This window comes from Semicossyphus pulcher, unplaced genomic scaffold (assembly GCF_022749685.1).
Source record: "Semicossyphus pulcher isolate SPU_LCO1_2020_fin unplaced genomic scaffold, fSemPul1.0.p SCAF_4, whole genome shotgun sequence".
In the NCBI taxonomy this organism is placed as follows: Eukaryota; Metazoa; Chordata; class Actinopteri; order Labriformes; family Labridae; genus Semicossyphus; species Semicossyphus pulcher.
The window spans coordinates 29,274,834-29,297,769 of record NW_027211715.1 but is presented as its reverse complement, the minus strand read 5'-3'; the positions used below and the strand labels follow the sequence as shown (position 1 = coordinate 29,297,769).

The 22,936-nt window shown below is 41.4% G+C and overlaps 2 protein-coding genes across 2 annotated transcripts; one reads left to right on the top strand and one right to left on the bottom strand.

Annotated features, from left to right (window-relative positions):
- Nucleotides 1–1,952: 1,952 nt before the first annotated feature.
- On the top strand, nt 1,953–4,169 carry cfap144 (cilia and flagella associated protein 144). The gene is made up of 4 exons (XM_069680684.1): nt 1,953–2,073; nt 3,503–3,562; nt 3,662–3,765; nt 4,065–4,169. The coding sequence occupies exons 1-4, from the start codon at nt 1,953–1,955 to the stop codon at nt 4,158–4,160; spliced, it is 381 nt and encodes a 126-aa protein (XP_069536785.1). The 3' UTR covers nt 4,161–4,169.
- A 1,056-nt stretch (nt 4,170–5,225) lies between these two features.
- Nucleotides 5,226–9,440, bottom strand: ebna1bp2 (EBNA1 binding protein 2). Its single transcript, XM_069680152.1, has 9 exons — nt 9,266–9,440; nt 8,896–8,979; nt 7,983–8,155; nt 7,384–7,507; nt 7,021–7,110; nt 6,669–6,744; nt 6,376–6,466; nt 6,112–6,283; nt 5,226–6,011 (listed from the first exon to the last, which is right to left on the bottom strand). The coding sequence occupies exons 1-9, from the start codon at nt 9,359–9,361 to the stop codon at nt 5,964–5,966; spliced, it is 954 nt and encodes a 317-aa protein (XP_069536253.1). The 5' UTR covers nt 9,362–9,440; the 3' UTR covers nt 5,226–5,963.
- Between the last annotated feature and the right edge of the window lie 13,496 nt (nt 9,441–22,936).

The window sequence follows — 22,936 nt, the reverse complement described above, 5'->3', positions numbered from 1 at the left end:
ATATTGCTCACTCTCCCTCGCACACACACACAAACACCACAGGGCACTTGTGACCCACACACACACTGAAATCACTGTAATCCCCCCCCGCTGCCCCTCCAGTGTTTCAGTTATTACCTGTTTCTGTTATATCTTTCACGCAGGGCCAATAAAGCTTGAATCAGGTTATGAGACAGGAAGCGAGCGCTGAACACCTCAACCTTTATTAAGCTGTCTGTTACTGTGAGAGGAAGCATGCACGCACAGACACACAGAGTTCACACAACAAACAAAGGGAGTAAAAACAGAATGATTACTTGTGAAAGGGGCAGATAGGACAGTGTGAGAGGGAAGGAAGGCTGCAGGAAGAGGAGGAGGAAACAAATGAAAGGGAAATGAAATGAGAGCAGACAAGTGTTGAGAAGGATTGTCACTGCAGCGCTGAAAGTGCATCAGCAACCAGCCAACCATAAGTACTATTTACAAGATGTGAAAGAACTGTTATTTATGTGTGATTCGTGACAACACAGAGAGCAGAGGAAGTCAAGTGTGCTCCAAGACAATGTGAAGAAATGCCACTCTGCTTTTTTTTAAACTCACACCGCACTGTCACAAGGTCACCGGTCATCTGGGCAGTTCTGGTTACTTTCTCACAGTTTCTTTTCTCTCGTTAGTGTGACACTCTTACAGCTATATAGCCAACACACACACTCATACAGGCGTGTGCAGGTGCAGTCAGTGTGTGTGTGTGTGTGTGTGTGTGTGCTCAGACGTAAAAGAATGGAAAAATGCCGCAATTGTCAACCAAGAGAACATATGCATGACTGTTGATGTATTCCTACAGTCTGGACATATTCATTTATTCAGCGCTCTTCCACTACATTTTGATGGCTTAGTTTGCTCCAGGCAAACATTTACAACATGACACAAACAGCATTGGTTTGAGGAAAACACATTGTGTACTGGGATGAACAAATGGCTTCTAGAAGTCAGTGGGAAGACTGCAAAGCTCCGACAACAGAGAGACACCATTCCCAAGGTATGTAAAATAAGGGTTCAAATGTAGCACTAAATTTAGTGTTAATGTTGTATGTAATGTATGTAATGTAATATATAGATTGAATCTGTGGGTAAAAAGAAGCACGCAGGTTCCTTTCTGAATCCTGAATCCTTATATAGACAGGGCATTAAAAATATCACATTAAAAGAAACACTATGATATTATGTTTTGTTTTTTTTCACCTAAAGAAAATTGGAAATATTTATTTTCGCTTGTTCTTGTGGAAATTACTTGCTGTTTTTTGTAACACTTGTATTCACTTCTCTGGGATAATTCAGAGATTAACATTACAGCAGCAATAACCCTGCAAAGTACTTAGACGTCATGGAAACAACAAACAGATTAAATTTCAGATATTTGTCTGCAGAATATGTTATAGGAGTGTATTTTCATTGAAACAAGAAAGCATCATTTTGAAGGAAGGGATTAGCTTTTAATTGCTTAAGTATAGAGCCTTAATTTAAATATATATATCGTTATATTTATATATATTAATTATTATTATATACTTGTTATACTAATTTATCGTTGATACTTTTTATATGGGTCTCATAAGGCAATAAATAGCATAATTTGGTCTGAACTATCCTTAAATAAAATTAGACTACAATAACAACTGAGATTATAGATTACATTTTGATGTATTAAATATTAGCGTTATATTCCAAAAAAAACAAAACACATAGCTTTTCGGCAGTGTTAGTTTCCTCTTCATAATGTTTGTATCATGGTATTTGTGAAGCACTCTCCCGAATAACTACAATAACCAATCCTGAGCGCGCTGCGTCATCGTGCGTTCAAAAGACGCAACTGCAGCCACAGGAAGTGTTTACTGTTGCTAGGTAACGCGCTCCAGCCAGAAGCCTGTGTATTTTGCCAGCTCCAGATTGTTTTGTTTTTGTTTGTTTTTTAAATGGCGGGCAACGACAAGCGGGATATGGTCCATCAAAGCGCAATTCTCGTTGAGACGATCAAGAAGGAGCAGAGACACATGAAACTGCACACGGAGTTCGGCATTAATCCGTACAGGAAATGTAAGCAGTTCATCTAACGTCAGTCTGTCCTTCAACTCCTCTTTTCTCTCTAAGTTACAGACCTAAGCTGTACGGTAGTGTGGGGGAGCTTTAGGGGGCTGATTGTTTGTAGCAGGTGGTATTTTTGACAAACAAAAGCCAACACGTTACTAAAACTATTTAAAGCTCCTGTGAGGAGTTTGTATTATCTGGTTATGAAACAAATTGAAATTAATTCTGATTACTCTGCATTACCTACAAAAGCAAACCAGACCACCAGCGACAAGATGGATTATTTCTATAAAATGCCTGAAACTGCTGGCGGGGGGTTGGGGTTCAGATGAAGCGATTAACTGCACGCTGCCTTTGTTTACATTTTCCAGGTCAAAAATTTAAAGTGAGTAATAACTATGGCTGTCAAAGAAAGCAGGATGAGATTTTTTGCATAAAAACCACCACTTCAGCATGTACAGGACATAAGAGATAAGAGGTACGGCTTAACCACAGGGGTGCCAAAACCAACAGAAAGTTCCTCACAGTAGTTTTAACTTACTATTTAACAAAGTAGATGCATACAAAAATATAAACCAACAACCACAAACAGTAAAGTTTCAAAGCAAAGTAACCATAAAAGCGTCTTTGGTTTCCAAAATGCTTGAGCTGTGAGCAACAATGAATTTAACACTTAGTAGGGTGAAGCAGCCTGCCAGCTGTAGCTAACGTTAGCCCGAGGCACAAAGCACATGACAAAAGTAGCTGACAACGTTAAGTACAAAAGTACTTACAGTATCAATGTAGTCCTCATTATCCTACGTGTTTGGCATTACGATGTCCTCCAACCGGTTAGCATTCCACAGGTATGAATATATATACAGTCATTGGTTTGAATTAGCAGTATGTGATCGCTGCCACGGACACCATCCTCTCTCCCTTGATAACATAAGTAACGCAGTCCATAGTGCTCTAATTAGGACGCACCGAAACGACTATCAGTAACTCCTAGACTAGAAACTGTTAGTTTGTATATGTTGTCCCACTTGCTCAATCACAGGGTGCAAACCTCATCAAGCAGCAAAGGTCAACGTCATCATCACTCACGTCACAGGAACGTCATTACGTAAAGGAAAAATACGATTTTTTTTTTTATAGATATATAAATATAATCCAGATCGATTTCTCCATATGTATATATTACAGTTTCTATAACATTAATATATTCAAACCAAATGTACTGGGGTGAGGGAGGTATTAGAGGGGGCTCAGTCTTTTTCAGGGGTGGTTTAAGACCATGCTAAATGTCAAATGTATAGTCATACTAAGTCAGATTTTTAAAGAAAAAGTCACATTGGGCACCACATGACTTTAATGCATTCTGTCGTTTTATTGAACTGTGTGTAGATATTTTCATTGTATATGTTTTCTCACAATATGTGTGTTCACTGCCTCTTAGTGCATTTCCTGCCAGACAAACCCCTGTGTAGAAAACCGCCAGAAGTCCTCACAGACAACAGTAAGTTTACATGGATTCTGTTGAACATGTGATCCAACACTGGCTGACGCAGAGTATTTGCGGACCTCTGTCATTAATTTTGCAAATGTCAATTTCCAGCGGACTACATGGAGGCCTTCCACAAGGCCCGCCAGGTACCCACCAAGAAATACTCAATGCCACAGACTGAGAGTCAGGAGATAGGATGGTGGTCAGCTCCACTGGTGAGGAAACATTGTGCTTGAAATGAGTTGCAGGATTATTTTTATTCTTATTGCACAATTCTATCTTATTCTATTTATGTCTTTTACTTATTTTTATTCTAGTTCTGTGTTAAGTGTTCTGCGCGAAAACACCAAACCTACCCACCTGTAACCTACTTGGCCATAAATTCTGATTCTGATTCAATGCAGCATTGTGGGCAGAGAGCCTATCCATTATCCAGGAGACATCTATCAATCACATCCAACTTTATCTCCAGATCTCACTGGAAATTCTAACTCTTTCATTTTTGTTTTCCTAGGTCCCGTCAAAACGCGATGACCGAAGATTCAATTTCAATCGAGTCGGTACCGACATCACCAAACACAAAGAATCTGCCCTGCGTTCATCAAATTAGATGCAAGACCCTCCCTGACCATATCTCAACACATTAAAGTCTGGAGAATGTGACTTTATGAATTCAGTGTGAGCTTACTTAATAATGGAGAATGCCTAATTAGTGAGAGTATAAGTACAAAGTGTTTTAATGTGAAATATGTATGAGTTTTTACAAGTTCTGAGATTTAGTATTTCAGTGTTTTTTTGTTACTCCTCACAGAAACGGGAAAAATTATTACATTTAAAATTAATTCCCATGATTAAAGTTTTGTTTTACATGGGGCAGCATCTGTTTAAACTGCTTCATACATAGTAACACATTTTGGTACCACCATTGCGTGCCAGTAGAAGCTGTCCTACATGGCTCTTACAGTGATTTTACACTGACCAGCCATAACATTATGACCACCTGCCAAATGTCAGTCCCCCTTTTGTTGGATCACAGGTTTTCCTTCCTTGGACCACTTTTGGTAGGTCCTGACCACTGCAGACCGGGAACACCTGCAAGAGCTGCAGTTTTGGAGATGCTCTGACGCAGTCATCTAAGCATCACAATTTGGCCCTTGTGAAAGCCGCTCACCTCCTTAAACCATTTTCCCTGCTTCCAACACATCAGCTTCAAGGACAAAACGTTCACTTGCTGCCTAACATATCCCACCCACTGACAGGTGCCATTGTAGCAAGATAATCAATGTTATTCTCTTTACCTGTCAGTTGTCATTATGTTATGGCTGATCGGTGTACTATGCATGGGTATTTCTTTAGAAATGAACAATAAAGGATAGATTCTATTTCAGAAAAGTGAATAGTGTGACCCCTAAAAATAGCGGAAAATTTCCACTATCCCAGTCATAATCAAAAAAATATAGTGAAAGGCACAGGCATGGATGTGTGTTTTCTAGTCTTATCTTATGGTCATTTCAATCAAACTTTATCAGCAGATCTTACTTGCCCTAGATGCTACCAAACTGTGATAACAAGAGATTCAATTTCTACCGAATCAGCTCCGACATCACCAAATACAAAGAATGTGCTTCCATCATCAAGACCAAGACAGCAAGAGGAAACCTTCTGAGAAGTGAGAAACCCTGTTTAGATTTTTATTTATCAAACATACAGATGTCATCAGCAGACTCTGCCCTTTTGCATCTTTGTCTCAGCAAATCAAGAAAAACACTTGCAGGACAAAATGTTTGCACAGGTCTATACAAAGCAGAGCCGCCCATCACATTCTAATCATATTAATGAACGAGGGAAAGGGCAAAAGTAGCAGCTGCTCAATATCATAAAATGTCATGTCGCATGGGAGAGAATCGATGAGTCAAGAAGCTGAGTTCATAAAAATAAAACAGAACACAAACAAAAAACTGAAGGGCACACACAGTTCAGACAAGACGGCAAGGAGGTTTGTGTAGATACAAAGGAGGGCTCGCAGAGTGGCTGCACAAATCGCCTTATTAAATACGCATAAAGAGAGAAAATTATGTCTGCAATTAACATAATAATTCCCTCTTCATGGTTTGAGTGGCTGTATGGAGTTCATTCATTTCTGCAAAGAGGAAACCATTCCTTCACCCGTCCTGATCTTCAAACAGCTTCCTAAGCAATATGGCTGGACGTCTCTCTCTGTGTTGCTTTCAGGGTCCTCCACATCAATCCAAACATATTTTACGAAGGGAATATTTTACAAGGAGGGCCCACGTTCCCCCACATGTCTCCTGATGTATACGGAGGAGAGACTGGGGAACAGGAACAGGTGTGGGAAATCCTGCCTTAAAGCAAGGGTCCAGTCCGGCCTATTGACCAGTGCCTGTCCGTCTTTTTAAGAACGATTCTTCATTTTCCTGCGTACAGTCTTGCCCGGGCGCTTCTGAAAAACAAAAAAGAGATTCTCAATAGTACACTGTTTTTAAGGAGACTTTACATCATGTTAGACATTTATTAATTCAGTAAGTGTTTGTGTGACTCACATTCTGTTTGCCTCCTTTGCCTTTCTTCCCTCCTTTGCCGCCCTTTGCATTAGCGACTTTGGCGCGGAAACTGGACACGTCGTTGTGGCTCTCCTTGGTGTTCCACTTCTTTCCACTCTTCTTACCCCCAAAGCCAAACTTCTGGTCTTTGTATTTCCTCTTAGCATTGGGGCTGTCAAAATAAAAGAAACATTGTAATACTTTGTGAAAACATTACCTGAATGTTTATGAGTCAATGTGCACAGCTGCAATGCAACACCTTACCCCTTCTTGTTGGCTGCTTTCTTGGAGCCCTGAGCAGAGTCTTTACCCTGCTTCTGGTCTCCTTCCAAGAAATCCAGTTTGTCGGTCATTCCTAGATGTTTGGATGATCAGAAAACATTAAGTCTCTAAAAACCTTCCCACATCAAAAGATCTTGGTGAACACTGGCTGAGGAACAAGTAAATCTGCATGAACATTTTGCTGTGGTATTCTTCTTTCCCATTGCAAATGTAATAACAACGCTTTAATAACAAATACATTTTTCACCTTTATTTGAAGCGCATAAAACACTCACCTTTCTGGTATTTCTTCACAGCAGTCATCATCGCCTTCTTCTCTTTCTGCCTCTTCTGGATCACTTCTACTTGGACCTGGAATACATTCAAAATTCATGTTCATTCTTTGCACCATGAGAGGACATTTTGCCTCTATTAACCACTGATGAAGTAGTCTAAAATCAGAGTGTGGATTATAAGACGCTAGTCTAGCATGTGTTTTTATAAACAATTACATATTAATGATCACGAGCGTTAAGGCAGACCTCGAGGGCACATTTATGGACAACATTGTGTCCTTTCTACTCCATATTTGCTGCTTCTCCCCAATGAACAAGGTACAGTGAATGGTATCCAAAAACAAGCACCCACCTTTTTGCCAAACTTCCTCTGCTCACGCAGTTTCTTGGCCTTCTCTGACTTCTCCATTATCATCTGCTTTGAGATCAGCTTTTTCCTGATCTGGAAAAAAGGAAGCGAAACAAGATTTGGATTTAAGTCTGAGAGGAAGAAAGATCAACTGTGTGACCCGATGTTCCTAATGAATAGAACTTTCTACCCAGATTAGACATCAATTAAGGAAGCAACATCCTTAAACGTCTCCATCCTTCAAAGTGACATTTACAACATTATAAAATATCTTCAAATGTTTTATGGCATTTGTCAGACATCAAGTTATTGAATTCACCATTCTCAGTTCTGTATTATCTTGCAAGAGAGAGGAGGACGGCTCACCTTCTGCATGTGCTGGTCTGACTTGGCCATCTCTGCAAAGTAATCGTCCGGCCTCTTGGTGGATATGCTGTGTTTGTTTAGGAGGGGCAGAGCCGCTAGTACCGTAGCTTGAGCCTGACGGTAGCTGTAAGGTAAAAACACAAATTTAGTTCTAGAGCACTCGGTTTTAGTGTGTTTTCCGTGTGTGTTTAGAGGGGAAATTTAACAGGAAGTGCAATCTGATCCTGTGATATTAAAGTAGCTTTTGTAGGTATGTGTCCTAGATATTTAACCAAAATAGTTATTCTGCATGATAGAACTAAAATAAATGACAGTATGTTGTTTGCTTGTTGGAGAAACTTATTTTCGACAACTGAATAATTTATATATTTGTAGTTATTTAAATATGTTTCACAAGATATTGACATCATAACAATTACATCCAAAAACAGTTGCAGTGCAGACAGAACTATCATTAAAACTCCAGAGGCAACAAGTACCGGACGACCGCAAATTATTCTGGAAAAAGGGTTACATTTCAGAATCTACATTTCCATTACAACTTCATCTGCTGAGATAGATAACATGATGCCATTAAAACCCCATTCTTGTTAACTCACAAGAACATTTCTCTCTGGAAATCATCATCTGCATTGATAGCTCCATTGGTCGAACTTGGAACTTTCCCTTCAACTTTGGAGAGAACGTCTTCAACCGGCAGGTTGGTCATATCCAACCTCTCTACCCAGGGAAGCTCTTTACGGAAGTCAGCAAGGCACTGTTTCATCCCGTCCTGCATCACAACGCATAGAAGAGATGACATATCATTAAAAGTGTGCTAAATAGCAGTTTCATTGTAATTAGGGATGCACGGCATGTTATCGGTATCTGCTGATTATGGCTTGAAAAAGACATGTCGGCATTGACAGACATGTCATTTTTCTGCTGATATGTTCCGTCGATTAAACAACGCTTTAATTTTGCCTAAATGTTCAATGATTCCCTAAAAAAGCTTGACGTAATGCTACAACACTAACTCGACATTAACACCGCGCGCACTGCCTCCACTACGCCTCTTCCGTCAGGCATGAAGAACGGTGCAAGGTGTCTGCGGTATGGCAGTTTTTCAAAGTTTCCAAAATGGACAGCATCGGTCATGCGAGGAGGGGCCAAATCTCATTCATAAAACACTACAAATTGAATCACCCAACTCTGCCAGTGGGCCACTACATTAAGAGTAGGCATGATATCAATTCCACTACAGGGAAGACTTGATGTTCTCTGCAATTAGGTGGAAAAAAATGTGCCTAATATATCGATATCGAAATCAGCAATCGGCAAAAATAGTTGGAAAATATCCGCATATTGGATATTGGCAAAAAATCCAATATCATGCATCCCTAATTGTAATACTGGGGAAATTCGTCTCATAAATATGTTAAAATTGTATCAAACGTGTGCTATAACAAATGACTCAGATATTCACCAAAACTGGATAAAATATTTTAAGTCTAATATTATGGATTTACTCACCACATTGTTGACCAACTTTTTGGGTTGGTCCACCAAAACGTTCATTCCTGGTTTCAACAAACCCTGTGCAAAGGCTTCTTGAAGCTACAAAAAATACAAGAATTTACTAATTCAATTATATTATGTATCTTGGTTTGCAACTAACCACTTACTGCAGTACAGTATAACCACAACATAGCTATATTAACATGTCAGTCAACTAGCAATACATGCTAATATCACTATTATTTCACAAATCGTATAGTCAGTTAAAACAAAATGTATCACCCAACAGAAACGTTCAGAGCCATGCACAGTAACTTAGTTTACACAGTTGTTAGCTTCAGCTAGTTAACGTTAGCTGATGTTAGCATGACAGCAGTTCGCTCACCTCATTGTCTGATAATTCGCTGTTCTCCTCCTCTGACTCCTGTCCGAGCAGTGCCTCTTCCTCTGCTAACTCCATACTCTTGCTATCGATAATCATAAGATGAGAATATGTGATCTAATTGTCTGTACACGAATAAACCAGCAGAGTACGTATGCTCCTCACATGTACAGAGCGATTCACGTGGGGAGGAAGTGACGACGAGTGAGTGACGTAGTTAGATGTTCTAGCAACATAGTCCGCCGGCGGGAAAAAAATGTCTACGACCAAAGGTACCTACGTGGGGGAAAGTATGAAAAAGACGCAAATGGTAGCTTTAATGGTAATATATGTTGTTCCTGAGCAAGCAAAAATATTGTTAGTTCATTTTAAGGACCTTTACTGTCGAAAAGCTCTTCTTTTACTCTGCCATTCAGAGTTTTGTTGCTTCTTCACTCCTCATGTATTATATTATTGCAGATGTTGGTGGACTGTAAAGTTTATATGTTCCATGTTTACGCCAGGTATATTGTGCAATGTATTAAAATGTTAAAGTTAGTTTAAAAAAAAAATGTTACTTTGAGTTTGTATTAATATCAAAGGACTCCTCATGGAGGTGCTGCTGTACACCTGAGTAGATAGTTGTGATAGAGAAATGTATGTATTTACACAAATCTCTAGATAGATAGATAGATAGATAGATATGCAGATCAAAGCCTACAAAACACCTACATTAAATCTTTGAGTGTGATTGTGTGAATGAAGCCTCATGAGTTTTACTCGCCACCTCATCAAGACAGAAACTATCGACATCAATCCTCCAAAGCTCTCTTCTCGAGTCGATTCCTGTCACTCTGAAAAGGCATGGACTGAGAGAAATGCCTGCAGCCTTGGACCAGTGTCACTGTAGATTTGGCCTCTGGGAGAAATCCAAACAGGTGAAGCAAAAAACCTGTGCTACTCTGACTTTTAGTCATTTTTAGCACATATGTGCCTCTGTTTATTTCGTTAGAGACACCATCAATCAGATGTTTCCTCTCTTTAACATGCTGACTGACCATTCCCTTGTTCATACCTCTTTTCTCTTACTTGCACTTCCCACTCACACTGATGTTTTACTGAGGAAAATCAAGGTATATGTGCGCAGGCCATCAGTCCCAAGTGTCCAAATCTAAAGTACAGTTTGAAGGTCACAGTTACAATCAGCAGTATCGTCACTGCACACTGCAGCAAGAGGGAATGATTGAAATCACAATCATTCCCTCTTATGTCACAAAAGACAGTTTGTATTCATCTCCTGCAGTCACGTAGCAGTCGTGTGTGGAGGACCTGCAGTTAGAGCCAGCATGTGCTCACATGCTGAATGCTAATGGTGTGCTTTGGTCAGTGACCATGAAGGTCGCTTGATCTTACTCAAAATGTCACTTGTAAGGGATTCATCTCAAGTGGTGAGGCAAGAATCTTAACCATGATGCAGGTCTTCCCACCAGAGATTTTACATGATGTTATCAGTGATTGTGGGGGCTTGTACAACCAAAATGTTTGGACATTATTTTTAAGACTTATCGTGTAAAAAAGTCTTTACTACTGTTCCAAGAGGTCATTTAGGCTATTTAATATTGAGCAATGTGCAACTTTTTATGAATAAGGACCCATAAGTCACTGTCTATCGCTGAATGAGGTAACACAATGATGATTGAGCCTATGGCCCCTGATGAAAGCCTTTGCATTTGCAGTATATAGTATTATTGCAGACTGGGTGTCGGTGGCGACTTTTGTGGAAAAACTCACAAGCGGCGCCCAGTTAGTGACGCGTTTTCCATCAGCCAGCAGTTGTTGGTCTGTCAGAGAGGGTAGGCGGAGCTAAGCGGCTGCTTTTCCGCTCTCTGCAAGTGTTGCGAGTAAACAGTAATCTACTATGGCTGAACAAACAAAGAAAAGGTTGATGACTACAGATACAACTTCAAAAATAAGTGAAAATCCAAAGAAAAAGAAACAAATTCGACGCTCAGATGAAGGCAAACAGTCTAAAAAGGAAAGCGACCGTCAGCGAGGAAAATCAAGAGTTACAACCGGAGCCAACCGTGGACGTCACACATGCAACACTGTCTGGATATCTGGGAAGTGTCGTCCCGCAATTATCGCGTAGCGCCATAGGTGCTGAGATCTGAGATCTTCAAGATTACCACTTTAAATGGACCTAAGACAACAGGCAGTGATTATAGCATGAAAACCACACACAGAACAGTATCTATTCATCTCTCTTAAGAGACATTTATTAAGGCTCTACAGAATGCAAATTGAAGTTATTTTAGAGCTCAGTAGGCTGGAGAAGTTCCCCTAACACTTATTACTGATAGACACAGGCTAGTAAGAAGTCTGTGGACTTCTGTGATTTGTAACACTCTTCATTTGAGATGTCATCAGTCTCTTTCAGTGGCTTATCCTCTGAGTCCCTTGAGCAGAAACTGTCTGATCCCCTTTGAGCGACTTTCTCTCTTTTCTGATGGAAATCAATATTTACGATTTGTACTTCACCACCCTTAATTCCTCCATTCTCTGCATGGTCAGATCCCCACTGTGAGAAGTCTTCAAAGGGGGGGAAAAAATGTCATTATTTCCATTTCTGTCAATATAATCTCTTGAGCCCGACAGTAATGCAGTCCATTGACTTCACATCTCACTGTCACTCTTCATCTCAGAGCGACGGGCGGCTTCCTGACAGCAGATTGAGACTAAGTTGGATTCACGCTGTCGGGCTCCTCTCTTAGAGTTATTCCTGGCTGCTAGAGCTCGGGACAAAAGCAGAACACAGTCATGAATGTCTGGGCCTACGTTTGCTGAGTGGTTGAGCTCCTAATGGCTCCTCAATCAACCTAAGGAGATTTGGCATTGTGTGGGTAAACAATAGTCTGGATAAATGAATGGGGATACTACTTTAGGTCATTTTGTCTCACTCTGTCTTAATCTGTCTTTAGTGGACGATTACTCCGTCCCCCTCCATCAAAGCATTGCTGACATGACTGCTGAAGAGTCTGCTATACTCGTGCATCACTCTGTCCCCTCACTTGCCATTACGCTGCTGTCTTGGACCGGCCACAAACAGAGCTATTAATCTGATGTCCTTCACCTACAAGTACCATTAAGAGAAAGCTCACACAAGTTCTGTCACCAGTTCTTTGTGGCAGTCGTTTGAGTTTTATTTATGTAAGGCTACATTTCCGAAGGGTTTAATTGGCGTATTTTGGCAAAGATGAGTTTTTTGTTTAAATGCTTCTAGAAATCCATCCATCCATTTACTTCCACTTATCAGGGGTCGGGTCGCGGTGGCAGCAGGCTAAGCAAGTTAGCCCAGACGTCCCTCTCCCTAGCAACATTATCCAGCCCCTCCTGGGTGATCCTGAGGCATTCCCAGGCCAGGTGGCGCCCAGGAGATATCCAAATCAGATGCCTGAACCACCTTTACTGGCTTCTTTCAATGCAAAGGACTAGTGGCTCTACTCCGAGCTCCCTACGGATGTCTGAGCTCTTCACCCTATCTCTAAGACTGAGCCCAGACATCCTGCAGAGGAAACTCATTTTGGCCGCTTGTATCCGCAATCTCATTCTTTCAGTCACTACCCAAAGCCCATGACCACAGGTGAGGGTTGGAACGTAGATTGACTGGTAAATTGAGAGCTAATAACGTTAGCTGAGATGCCCCTATTCACCCGCTGGTGAAAATCCATTATCAATAGCACGCACCGAACTCCCCTAGCCAAAAATAGACCACTGCAGTGGACAATCAACTGCAGTCAATTCTTGGAGCCGAAAGGCTGCAATGTGACTTTGGTTGTAGAATTAACTACAGTTAAAAATCAGAGTTTAACCATACTGAATTTAAACCCAAATCAGGAAAGTTTAGAGAAACTTAAATAACCATTTTCTTCAAATTTGCATTGGAGCTAGGCCTAATACTTTTAGGCTTACTTAAGTAAATTAGACCAGAAGTTAAATACTAAGAAAGCTATACTGGACACTTGAAATAGAATTTATTTTTCTTTGATTCACAAACGAACAGAAAAAAAAGTTCACAGCTGAGGAGCTTCTAGATGTTTTGGTAGGTGTAAAACACAGGATGATGTAAAATGCATCTCTCTGGTGCTATTAGCACCACAGAGTGTTTTCGGTCACATCAACATTCACTTATAGCCTTCCTGATGGTTATGGTGGTCTTTTTTGGGAGTATCTATCAGTACTGTCATGGCAGAAGGTAAGTGAACAATAGTAAAGATAGGAAGAAGAGACAAGAGAGGAAAGTATTATGCTAATTGCAAGCTTCATATTTCACTCTGTGATACCTGTGGAGTCGCTTAGCATAATTTACCATTGAAAAACACTGGTGATCTGAGCAGGCCTGACAGAACTCTGTTAGCTCTGTCCCTTTAAGAAACCCTGCCCCGACAAGCCCACTTTCTTCTGATTGGCCAGCTCTCCGAAGCCTGCTGTGACACAAAGTGCAGCATGTAGAAGAAACTGTGTGAAACCTGGCATTCACAGCAGCCTGCAGACTGAGCTGAGGATCCTAGGGATTACTCCAACATACTTTTATACCTTCATATTTGAAACTTCACCCACGTTTCGTCTGGACCTACATTGTCCGTACTGTAATATTGTTGTTCCAACATTGTGAAAATATATATATGTCTTATAATGTGAAACAAAATAATACAGCATAATACCCCTTCTTGAAGTTAATGTTCATGTCTCTGTGTCTCCTCTTTGACTTCATGGCTCCATGACTGAGGACGTTTAACTAATTCTGCTGAACACCAACACTTCTGTGTGAAAACAGGCGTCAGAGAACAGTATGAACATGTTGCTTTTGTTGCAGTTCTGTTTGATAGGTGTGCTTTATGTTTGCTTCTTTTTAGACTGCTCTCAGACAGATTCTGCCCACAGTCCATAAATAGAAAAGTAGTCAGCGCCGTCCTTGAAAGAAATCGCTGTGAAGACAATATTTGCAATATTCTGGACACGTCTTTAACAGCGATGCTGAGCTTTATCTGAAATGCTGTTGTGACATTCTCCGGCCTCCCACTTAGCCACTAGATAGGTTTGTTATGCAGGGAGGACATACAAAGTGCCCCATTTCCAAATAGTCCTCATAGTGACCTCATAATATACCATGGCCAGGTGACAAAGTGCTTTATAACTCAGCCTATAGGCCATCAGGTGCAGGATGGCCCAATCATTAAGTGCTTTAAGGAAACCTGGTCCACAGAGCCACACAGAGTCAGAGTGAGAGCAAGTGGTCCCTGAGTGGCATTCAGCAGCCGTCAGCCCACATCCCAGTCACACTTTAATGTCCCGTTACCCAGAAAGCAGCTGTGCAGACAAGAGGCCGAATGATACACGGTGTTCAGGGTGGAGACAGAGAAGATTAGAGAGGTCTCCCTCACTAAATCATGAGCAATTGTCTTTAGAAAAACTGCTGTTTTACCCTCCTTTTAAAGCTCCTGTGAGGAGTTCTTCGCTGGTTATAAAACAGACTGAAATTAATTCTGATTACTCTATATGACCTACAAAAGCAAACCAGACCATCAGCGACAAGGTTGATTATTTCTATAAAGTAATTTTTTAAGTAGAAATAAATATAAGCACACAAACGGTAGAGATAAATATATTGCACACTGAACATAATACAATAGTTTCAGTATCCTGGACAAGGATTTATTCAGGACACTGAGCTACTGTGTGTTCAGTAACCGTATTGCACTTGGGTAAAAAGTGTTCAAGAATCTGGATGTGCGGGCCTGGATGGATCTGTACCTCTTTCCTGAGGGCAACAGTGAGAACAGGCTGTGTCCGGGGTGTGAACCATCGGAGGTGATACTTCTGGCCCTGCGCAGATATCTGGTGTTGTAGATGTCTGACAGAGAGGACAGCTATACTCCTATGATGCTCTGTGCTGACTTCCTGACTCTTTCTAGAGCCCTCTTGTCAGCCTGAGAGCTGCTCCTGTAGCACACTGAGATGTCGTAGGTGAGGATGCTCTCTACAGAACACCTGTAGAAGGACAGCAGCAGTTCGTGGGACAGGTTGACCTTTCTCAGTGACCTTAAAAAGTACAGTCGCTGCTGTGCCTTTTTCACAAGGGCATTGGTGTTAGTGCTCCACTTAAGGTCCCGAGAAATGTATGTTCCCAGGAACTTGAGGTCACTGACCCTCTCTACCGTGTCCCCTCGGATGAGAAGGGGGGGGGGGGGTCCTCCCTCTTCCTCCTGAAGTCCAGCACCAACTCCTTTGTCTTTGAGGAGTTGAGCGCCAGATTATTGAGGGAGCACCAGGCAGTGAGGTTCAGGACTTCCTCTCTGTAGGCCATCTTGTCATTGTTATGAATCAGCCCCACCACAGTAGTGTCATCCGCAAATTTGACAAAGATGCTGCTGTTGTGGATTGGTGCACAGTCATGGGTGTACAGGGTGTACAGCATGGGACTGAGCACACAGCCCTGAGGGACCCCAGTGCTCACTGTCAGGACTGAGGATTGATGGGACCCCAGTCTGACTGACTGCAGACGTTTGGTGAGAAAGTCTCTGATCCATCTGCAGGTGTGCTCGCCGATACCCAGACTGCGCAGTTTGGACAACAGTCTGCTTGGAATGAGAGTATTGAAAGCTGAACTGAAGTCCACAAACAACATCCTTGCATAACTGCCAGCTTGTTCAAGATGTTGACACACTGTGTGGAGGGCTGTGTTGATGGCATCACCTGTGGACCTGTTGGCTCTGTATGCAAATTGGTGCTGATCAAGGCTGGGAGGCAGTAAAGGTTTTATGTGCCTCAGCACCAGTCTTTCAAAGCACTTCATTACAGTTGAAGTGAGAGCCACAGGTCTGTAGTCATTCAGACCGCTGACAGGCTGTCTCTTGGGGATGGGCACAATAGTGACGGTTTTTAGGCAGCTGGGGACTGTGCAGGCAGCCAGTGAGAGGTTAAAAATAGTAGTAAAAACCTCTGCCAGCTGGTCTGCACAGCCCCTCAGTACCCTCCCCTGGATACCATCGGGACCAGCAGCCTTCGACGGGTTCACTCCCCGGAGCACCCTCCTGACCTCCTCTGTGCTCACAGTGAGGGCCAGGTTGTCAGCGGGTGGCAGCAGCAAAGGGGCATCCTCCTCCTCACTTACTTCAAACCTAGCAAAGGAGTGTTTTAGCTCCTCCGCTAGGTTTGTGCTGATGTTAGTGGTGGGGGCATTGGAGCTGCTTATGTTGACAAGGTCCCGGATGCCCTGCCTATTTTACCTATGTCTTCTACAAAGATGTACTTATTATTGAGGGGAAATTAATTTTGATTTCAGTTTAACTAATAAGTTAACTATTTAAGCATTGCGATAACACTAGTGATAACTATTATTTGTACAGTTTTGAGACCAGATGACTGTAATATAGTTGAAGATATTCCAACCCTTCATTTTAATGTTACAGGTTGTACCAGATTGTCTCCTTTTAACATCCTGTTCTCAGTAACAGATTTTCCACAGTCACCTGTTTTTACAGTAACCATTATTTGTGATTTAGACACATTAAATAACTATCCAATCATTATCAGTCATTATCACTCACAATCACATTGGTTTTCCAACTTTTTTCAATGTGACCCATTGTAATTACAAGAATGTGTCCTTTTCTTTTATGTAGGTATCAGAAAACACTTCTAGTGTCTCACTTTTTTTTTAGTTCATTCAACACTTAAAATTAACATTTTATTGGGTCTTTTGTTGTTCTTTTAAACAAACAAAGCTGCTTATATGTTACAGGAAATCATGTTCATTCAAATGAATTATGTTCCATGAATGAGCATGTGTAGATAATACCACCAAAACTGTCTAATTTCTAAGTATGACTCTTTCAAACTTGGGGAAAAACCTGAAAACTAGCTGAAACCAAACAGTGAACATGTATGTTTTAATTCTTTACACGACATTTTATTATTATTCACCAAATATGAATTCAATATACTTCTTTTATGACAATAAGCACATTCATTTAACAAGTTCAACAGGTTTATTTAATAACTTGATTGCATTAATATCAACAACCTCAGTAAACCATTTATGCTGAAATTTGTATTTATTGATTTTCCAAATTTTAATGTAATATGCGTGGGGAAACCGGAGCAACCCGGGGGAAACCCACGGGGGGGGGGGGGGGGGGGGGGGGGGATTGATGGGAGTGGGACTAGATGGGGGTTATGGAGGGGTCAGAGGAATCAGGGTGAGGATCAGGAGTTGTGGATGATTTCTTCTTCCACCTCTGCGGTTTCCGCAACCCCAGAAAGTGTCGGAACCTCTTCCAGGCCGACTTCTTTTTAGGGACTGGGTCAGCCTGCTCTTGGAGTTCGACCGCAGGTGGTTTAGGGAGGTGCGACTCATCATTGTTGGTCTTCTCAGACTCTTCCTGAAGTTCCAAACTTACTGCATCAGGGAGGGACAACTCTGTCTTTAAGGTCTTACCTTCAGAGTCAACAACGTTCTCCTCCCGTTGGCATGGCTCACTCTCACGCTTTTCCTCACAGCTGGTGACAATTGTTGGGGAAGGCAGAGGTTTCTCCCTCTCAGCCTTGAGCTCATCAGAAAGCTGAAGGTTGAGCGAGGTCTGGATGCTGAGCTGAGTTTTCAGCTCCTCCAGCTCTCTTATATAAAACCTCTCCTTCTCCAAAGTACTTTGCTGTGAGGTACTTATCTCCGCCATCGTCTTACAGAGAGCTTCATGTTCAGCAGCCATATTCAGAACGACTTGCTGGTTCTGCAACACTGTGTCAGCATGAGAATTGACTTCCTTCACAAGTTCATTGTGAAGGACGTCAATCTGCTGTCTGACAGCGAGGATCTCAGCGCCATTCTTTTGGCTGACTTCGTTGCAGGACTCTCTCAAGCTCTCGTATTCTTCTTGGAGATGCTTGTATTTCTCCTGCATCTGCTGGAGCCTCTCCTGGAGGATTTTCTGTTCCTCAATTGTTTCCTCATATTCCTTTTTAGTGTGTTTCTCAGAGTCGAGCTGGAGCTTTAGCTGTTCTAGCTCTTCCAAGAAAACACTCTCTTTTTCAGTGGCAGAATGTTGCTGGATGTTCATCTGCTCTGCCATATTTGGATTGAGGTCTTCCTGTTCGGCCTTCAGGTCAGAAATTACTTGCTCGTAATGCAACACTGCCCTAGCACGATCATGGACTTCATCCTCCAGTTCTCGCGTAAGGAAGTCACACTTCTGTCTGAGAGCAAGGACCTCAGCATCATTCTTTGGCGCGAGGCTATTACCTTTACATTTCTCCAGTTCTTCTTGGAGAAGCGCATTCCTTGTTCTTTCCTTCTGCAGCTCCTTATTAAACTTAGCCTTGCTGGCTAAAAGTGCCACATGCAGCTCTTCATACTCCTGTTCAAGAGCTTTCTTTGTCATTCTCTTGATCGATTCCCTCAAGTCAGTGTCAAGCTGTGTGGTGGGAGTTTCTGCTTCAGTATTATTTTGCAGCTTCTGTTTTGCAGCCGCTTTTTTTGCCTTTCCTTTTGATTTTCTGTCTGGCTCCATTTCGTCTAGCTTAGAAATGGTCTCAAAAATAATGCTGCTGTTTGTAGTTGTAGTTTGTCTCGTTATGATGAAGATTTCTCTTTCTCTCAAGGCTGATACTATATTGATATGGCTTTATATAATAATATATAAGGCTCACCAATGACTGGCTGAAGAGCTGCCTTAATAAGTTTCTGCTACTGACCTGTGACATCATTCCTTTGGCTTTGAACATGTGTTTGGCTTTGAACATGTGTTTGGCTTTGAACATGTGTTTGGCTTTGAAGATGAGTTTCACATTCCATTTGTTTCCTTTGATTGTATTATATGTTTACATTCAAAATCTACACTGTAAAAAAAAAAGTTCCGTTCTCTTTATTGGGAAAAAATGGCAGGTTTGGTTCCCATTATGTAAAAAGTATGGTGAAAATGTAGACCACAACATAGAGCAACATGTAAACTTAACAGTTTTAAATAGTTATAATTAAAAGCAAATGCATTATAAATGTGTAAGTATAACAGCCCTTTGCTGCTGAAATAGCATAACCACCTTGTGTTAAACATATTCTTTCAGTGACATTTACATGCATTTGCCCCTTATTGTACATTGAATCCTTTTGCTATATTAAATACTGAATTAACTGAGTTGTTTAATAGTAAAAACGTCATTATATGAATGTAATTTAACACATTCTTTCTTTGAACAATTTTGTTTAAACTGCAATGCCTTCTTAAGATGTTTGACTTCACCAGAAATGTGGAAAATGGAACTCAGGGTGCAGATTAAGCATTTGAAATCTAAAAGTAAAGTCATAAATATGAGTAACCTGCCTGAAGGACTACAAAAATCCAATCCAAAACTTGATTTACTTAAAACCATAAAACATCTGCCATATATTCAAATGATGCACTTTCCACATATGCGAGTAGAGCATTTGACAAATTATTTATTACCCTATTGGAACTATATGAGTAAAAAATGGAGAGGAAGGGGGGGCAAAAGAAAAAGAGTGAAAAGGCAGAAGAGAAGTGGGATTTTTTGGGGAAACGCTGTGCTATTGGAAGTTGGAAGTTGTGTGCTATTTTAGCTTTTTTTTATTTTTAGGTCGAAGCAAAAATGTGTTGAGGAAGAGAAATAAGATGTGATCTTCTCACTCACATCTCATTTATAAACTGCATTAAAGCCTACTTCTGTTAAAAACAAAAGGCAGAGTGTGGTGGTGTTTGGTGTTTGGTATGAGCAGCCTGTGAGAGGATCTGTGTGACTTCTCATCGTATGCACACAGCGGTCTCCTCTCCTGAAGCTAGACGTGATAAAAGATCTTTTCAATCAATTATGCTAATGTAACACAAAGGCAGTGAGAGCTGAATACTGCTGCTGAGTTACAAACAAGATGTCCATTGAAAAAGATCCACTTTTCCTTTGTAAGATAGAATCAATACAGTTTGTGTTTTATCTAGATTAAATGCTGGAGGAGCATTAGCACCCCCTACAGGCTGAAATATGTACTATACTAAAAATTCAAACGATCCTGATGATGCTGCAGATGTTGATTTTGCTGATGCACATTTCTCATGTGCACAGCCAGGGGGACAGAGTTACCTGAAGTGTATTTTGCATCAATCAAACAGCTTGCATTCTATGGCTAAGACATTCATATATTGTCTTTACCACTCATTACCACTTCTAATGCCTTATGTGAGCGGTAACATACACATACATAGTGAGAAATAATAGGCTTTCCTGGGAGTGTTTGACTCTCCATCCAATCAGTGTCTTATTCCCCCGTATGACCAGGTGTTCTATTGCCCAACAGAGGCATTTAATGTATCAGCACTTCTCTGTGACTTTTTTTTTTTTTTTACTCGTCGCCCTCCCATTATCTGCCTTCTCCTCTTTTAAATGAAGTGAAAACTGCATACTTGCAGTGCGGTGTCCTGGTGGATCAGTTTGCGAGGACACACACAGGACACCCCTCTGTGTCTCTAAAGTGAGCTTCCTATTTTACCATTCTTCTCTTTTTCCCACTTTTTCCTCATCACATCAGTGCTTTTCTGCCTTCTTCTTTCCCTAAACCAAACGTCCTTTGGTCAAGGGGACACAATCTTTTATCACACAGTGGGGAGATTTGTCTCAGATAATTGATGACTTTTAAAAAATATATCATGTTAAGCTAGAGTACAATAAGTATTCTTATCTTATTTGGTTTTGTATTAGGCTGCACGGTGGTGCAGTGGTTAGTGCTGTCGCCTCACTGCTAGCAGTTTTCTGGTTCAACTCCCGGTTTGGACATAGGGGGCCTTTCTGTGTACAGTTTGCATGTTCCCAATCCATGGCCTTCAAAGGAGGCAGTCCACAGAGGATGCTCCATTCATGGCCTGCGTAGACCGTTAAAGCCGAACTGAAATGAGACGGTCTGGTTTACCCTTTCGTCAACAAATGCCGCTCCTGTCGCCTAGCAACAGGTAGCTAGTGAGCTAACTAGCTAGCATAACTAATGTTGCTTAAGTTAACCTAATATTTTAAAGATAATTTGTTTCAAGGGTCATTTTGTTTTCTTAAACATGTGTAACACTTGCTATTTGATTGTTGAAACCAAAAACTTTTATATATTAAAGTGTATTCCTTGGCCGTTTAAAAGCCCACCACTTCGTTTGAATTGCAGCACAATGCATCTCGGGATACGGTGGGCCGTGAAGGATGCACCCGATGGATCCTTTGCGGCCGGGGTAATGGAGGATGCATTTGTCAGCTGCATCTGAAGGAGCCTTCAAATTGGGACAGCCTTCGATGCGCCGCCGTGACGCAATCTTCAAATACGTCCTTCAAAGGATGCAGCCCCTGGATTGAGAAACAGCTTGTGTTATTAAACTGCAGCCTCTTTAATTTGCAGACTTTCTCTACGAGATAATAATGGTCCTAGGCTGAAGTGTTAGCCTGGACCCATGAGAAAATGCTAAGATGCATAGGCTTACGTAGGTGTCTGCTGAGCTGCAACAATGGAGGTCGCCCCTATTTGAACTCATCTGCAGCTTTTGGGATTTAATTTAAAGAGGTGTCCTGGTGGACACTAATCAAACCTTTGTATGCTCCTTCCTTCCTTCCTTCCTTCCCCTTCTTTCCTCTCTCCTGGCCTCCTCTCCCTCATTCCTCCCTCTCTGTGTCCGTCCTCCATCGTGACACTGATTAGAAGCGAAGAGACAAATTAATCGGGGGAGCGCCAGGTTGCCAGCTTTCTCTGACGGAGGACATCCACAGAATTTTTAAGGGAAATGCGACGTCAACTTCCATCAATGCTACAGGGGCTGTGTGCGAGTGTGTGTGCAGCGCAGGGCCCATGCATAATCACCTTATCATATCCCTGTGAATGGAATAGTGAATTGATCTGATTAGAGGTTGGATGAGAGGAGACGGCGAGGGGAGAGGCCCGGCATGTAGAGCAGCGAGAAGAGGAAGGAGAAGTGGGGAGAAGGAAGCAGAGACGGGGTAAGGAAGGGAGGATGAGGAGAAAAGAGTCAATTGGAGAAAATGAGAAAATGGATAAGAATTAAATAAAAGGAATTAGGTGAATAAGAAAGGGAGGGAGCAGAAAGAGAAAGACAGAGAGGACATTTTTATCAGCTTTGCTATGTCAGATTGCAGTAGCAATCAGTCTCCACCTTTTGTCACCCAAACCGAAACCAGAATTTTGGTTGGGAACTTGAGAATGTGTCAATGCAGAACACTGATACTAAAAATGACCTCTGGGTAATAGAATATTCTGTTCATGAGTAGATTGAATCATTTAAATACTCGAACACAGCAAGACGGAGCCGAGAAGAGTATGATCTCATTCTGTCTTAATTTACATCCCTGGAATTGTTGAGTTGGAGACAGTTGTGCGCCTGAGAAGAAGCTTGTTAACATGAGGATCTAACTGGAATAAATGCATGAAAATATACACATGATGATCTCTCCTTTGAGATATCTTATATCTCATATTATTTATTTCCTTCCACTTAAATATATCTGTGACATACCCTTGTTCTTTTTGGATCAGGGCCTCCCGAGTATTGCAGATCAGTGAATAATTTATCGCATTGGTCCGAATATAAGACAAACCTGAATATAACACGACCCCCCCTTTTCAAGACTAATTTTTTCTTTTGG

What these genes read in the sequence shown, in the direction of transcription:
- cfap144 (XM_069680684.1), top strand. Translation starts at nt 1,953, where the DNA reads ATGGCGGGCAACGACAAGCGGGATATGGTCCATCAAAGCGCAATTCTC. An exon ending in AGAAGTCCTCACAGACAACA is followed by an intron (nt 3,563 to 3,661) that starts GTAAGTTTACAT and finishes GTCAATTTCCAG; the next exon opens with CGGACTACATGGAGGCCTTC. An exon ending in GATGGTGGTCAGCTCCACTG is followed by an intron (nt 3,766 to 4,064) that starts GTGAGGAAACAT and finishes TTGTTTTCCTAG; the next exon opens with GTCCCGTCAAAACGCGATGA.
- ebna1bp2 (XM_069680152.1), bottom strand. Translation starts at nt 9,361, where the DNA reads ATGATTATCGATAGCAAGAGTATGGAGTTAGCAGAGGAAGAGGCACTG. An exon ending in GCGAATTATCAGACAATGAG is followed by an intron (nt 8,980 to 9,265) that starts GTGAGCGAACTG and finishes TATTTTTTGTAG; the next exon opens with CTTCAAGAAGCCTTTGCACA. An exon ending in CAGACCAGCACATGCAGAAG is followed by an intron (nt 7,111 to 7,383) that starts GTGAGCCGTCCT and finishes CCTTTTTTCCAG; the next exon opens with ATCAGGAAAAAGCTGATCTC.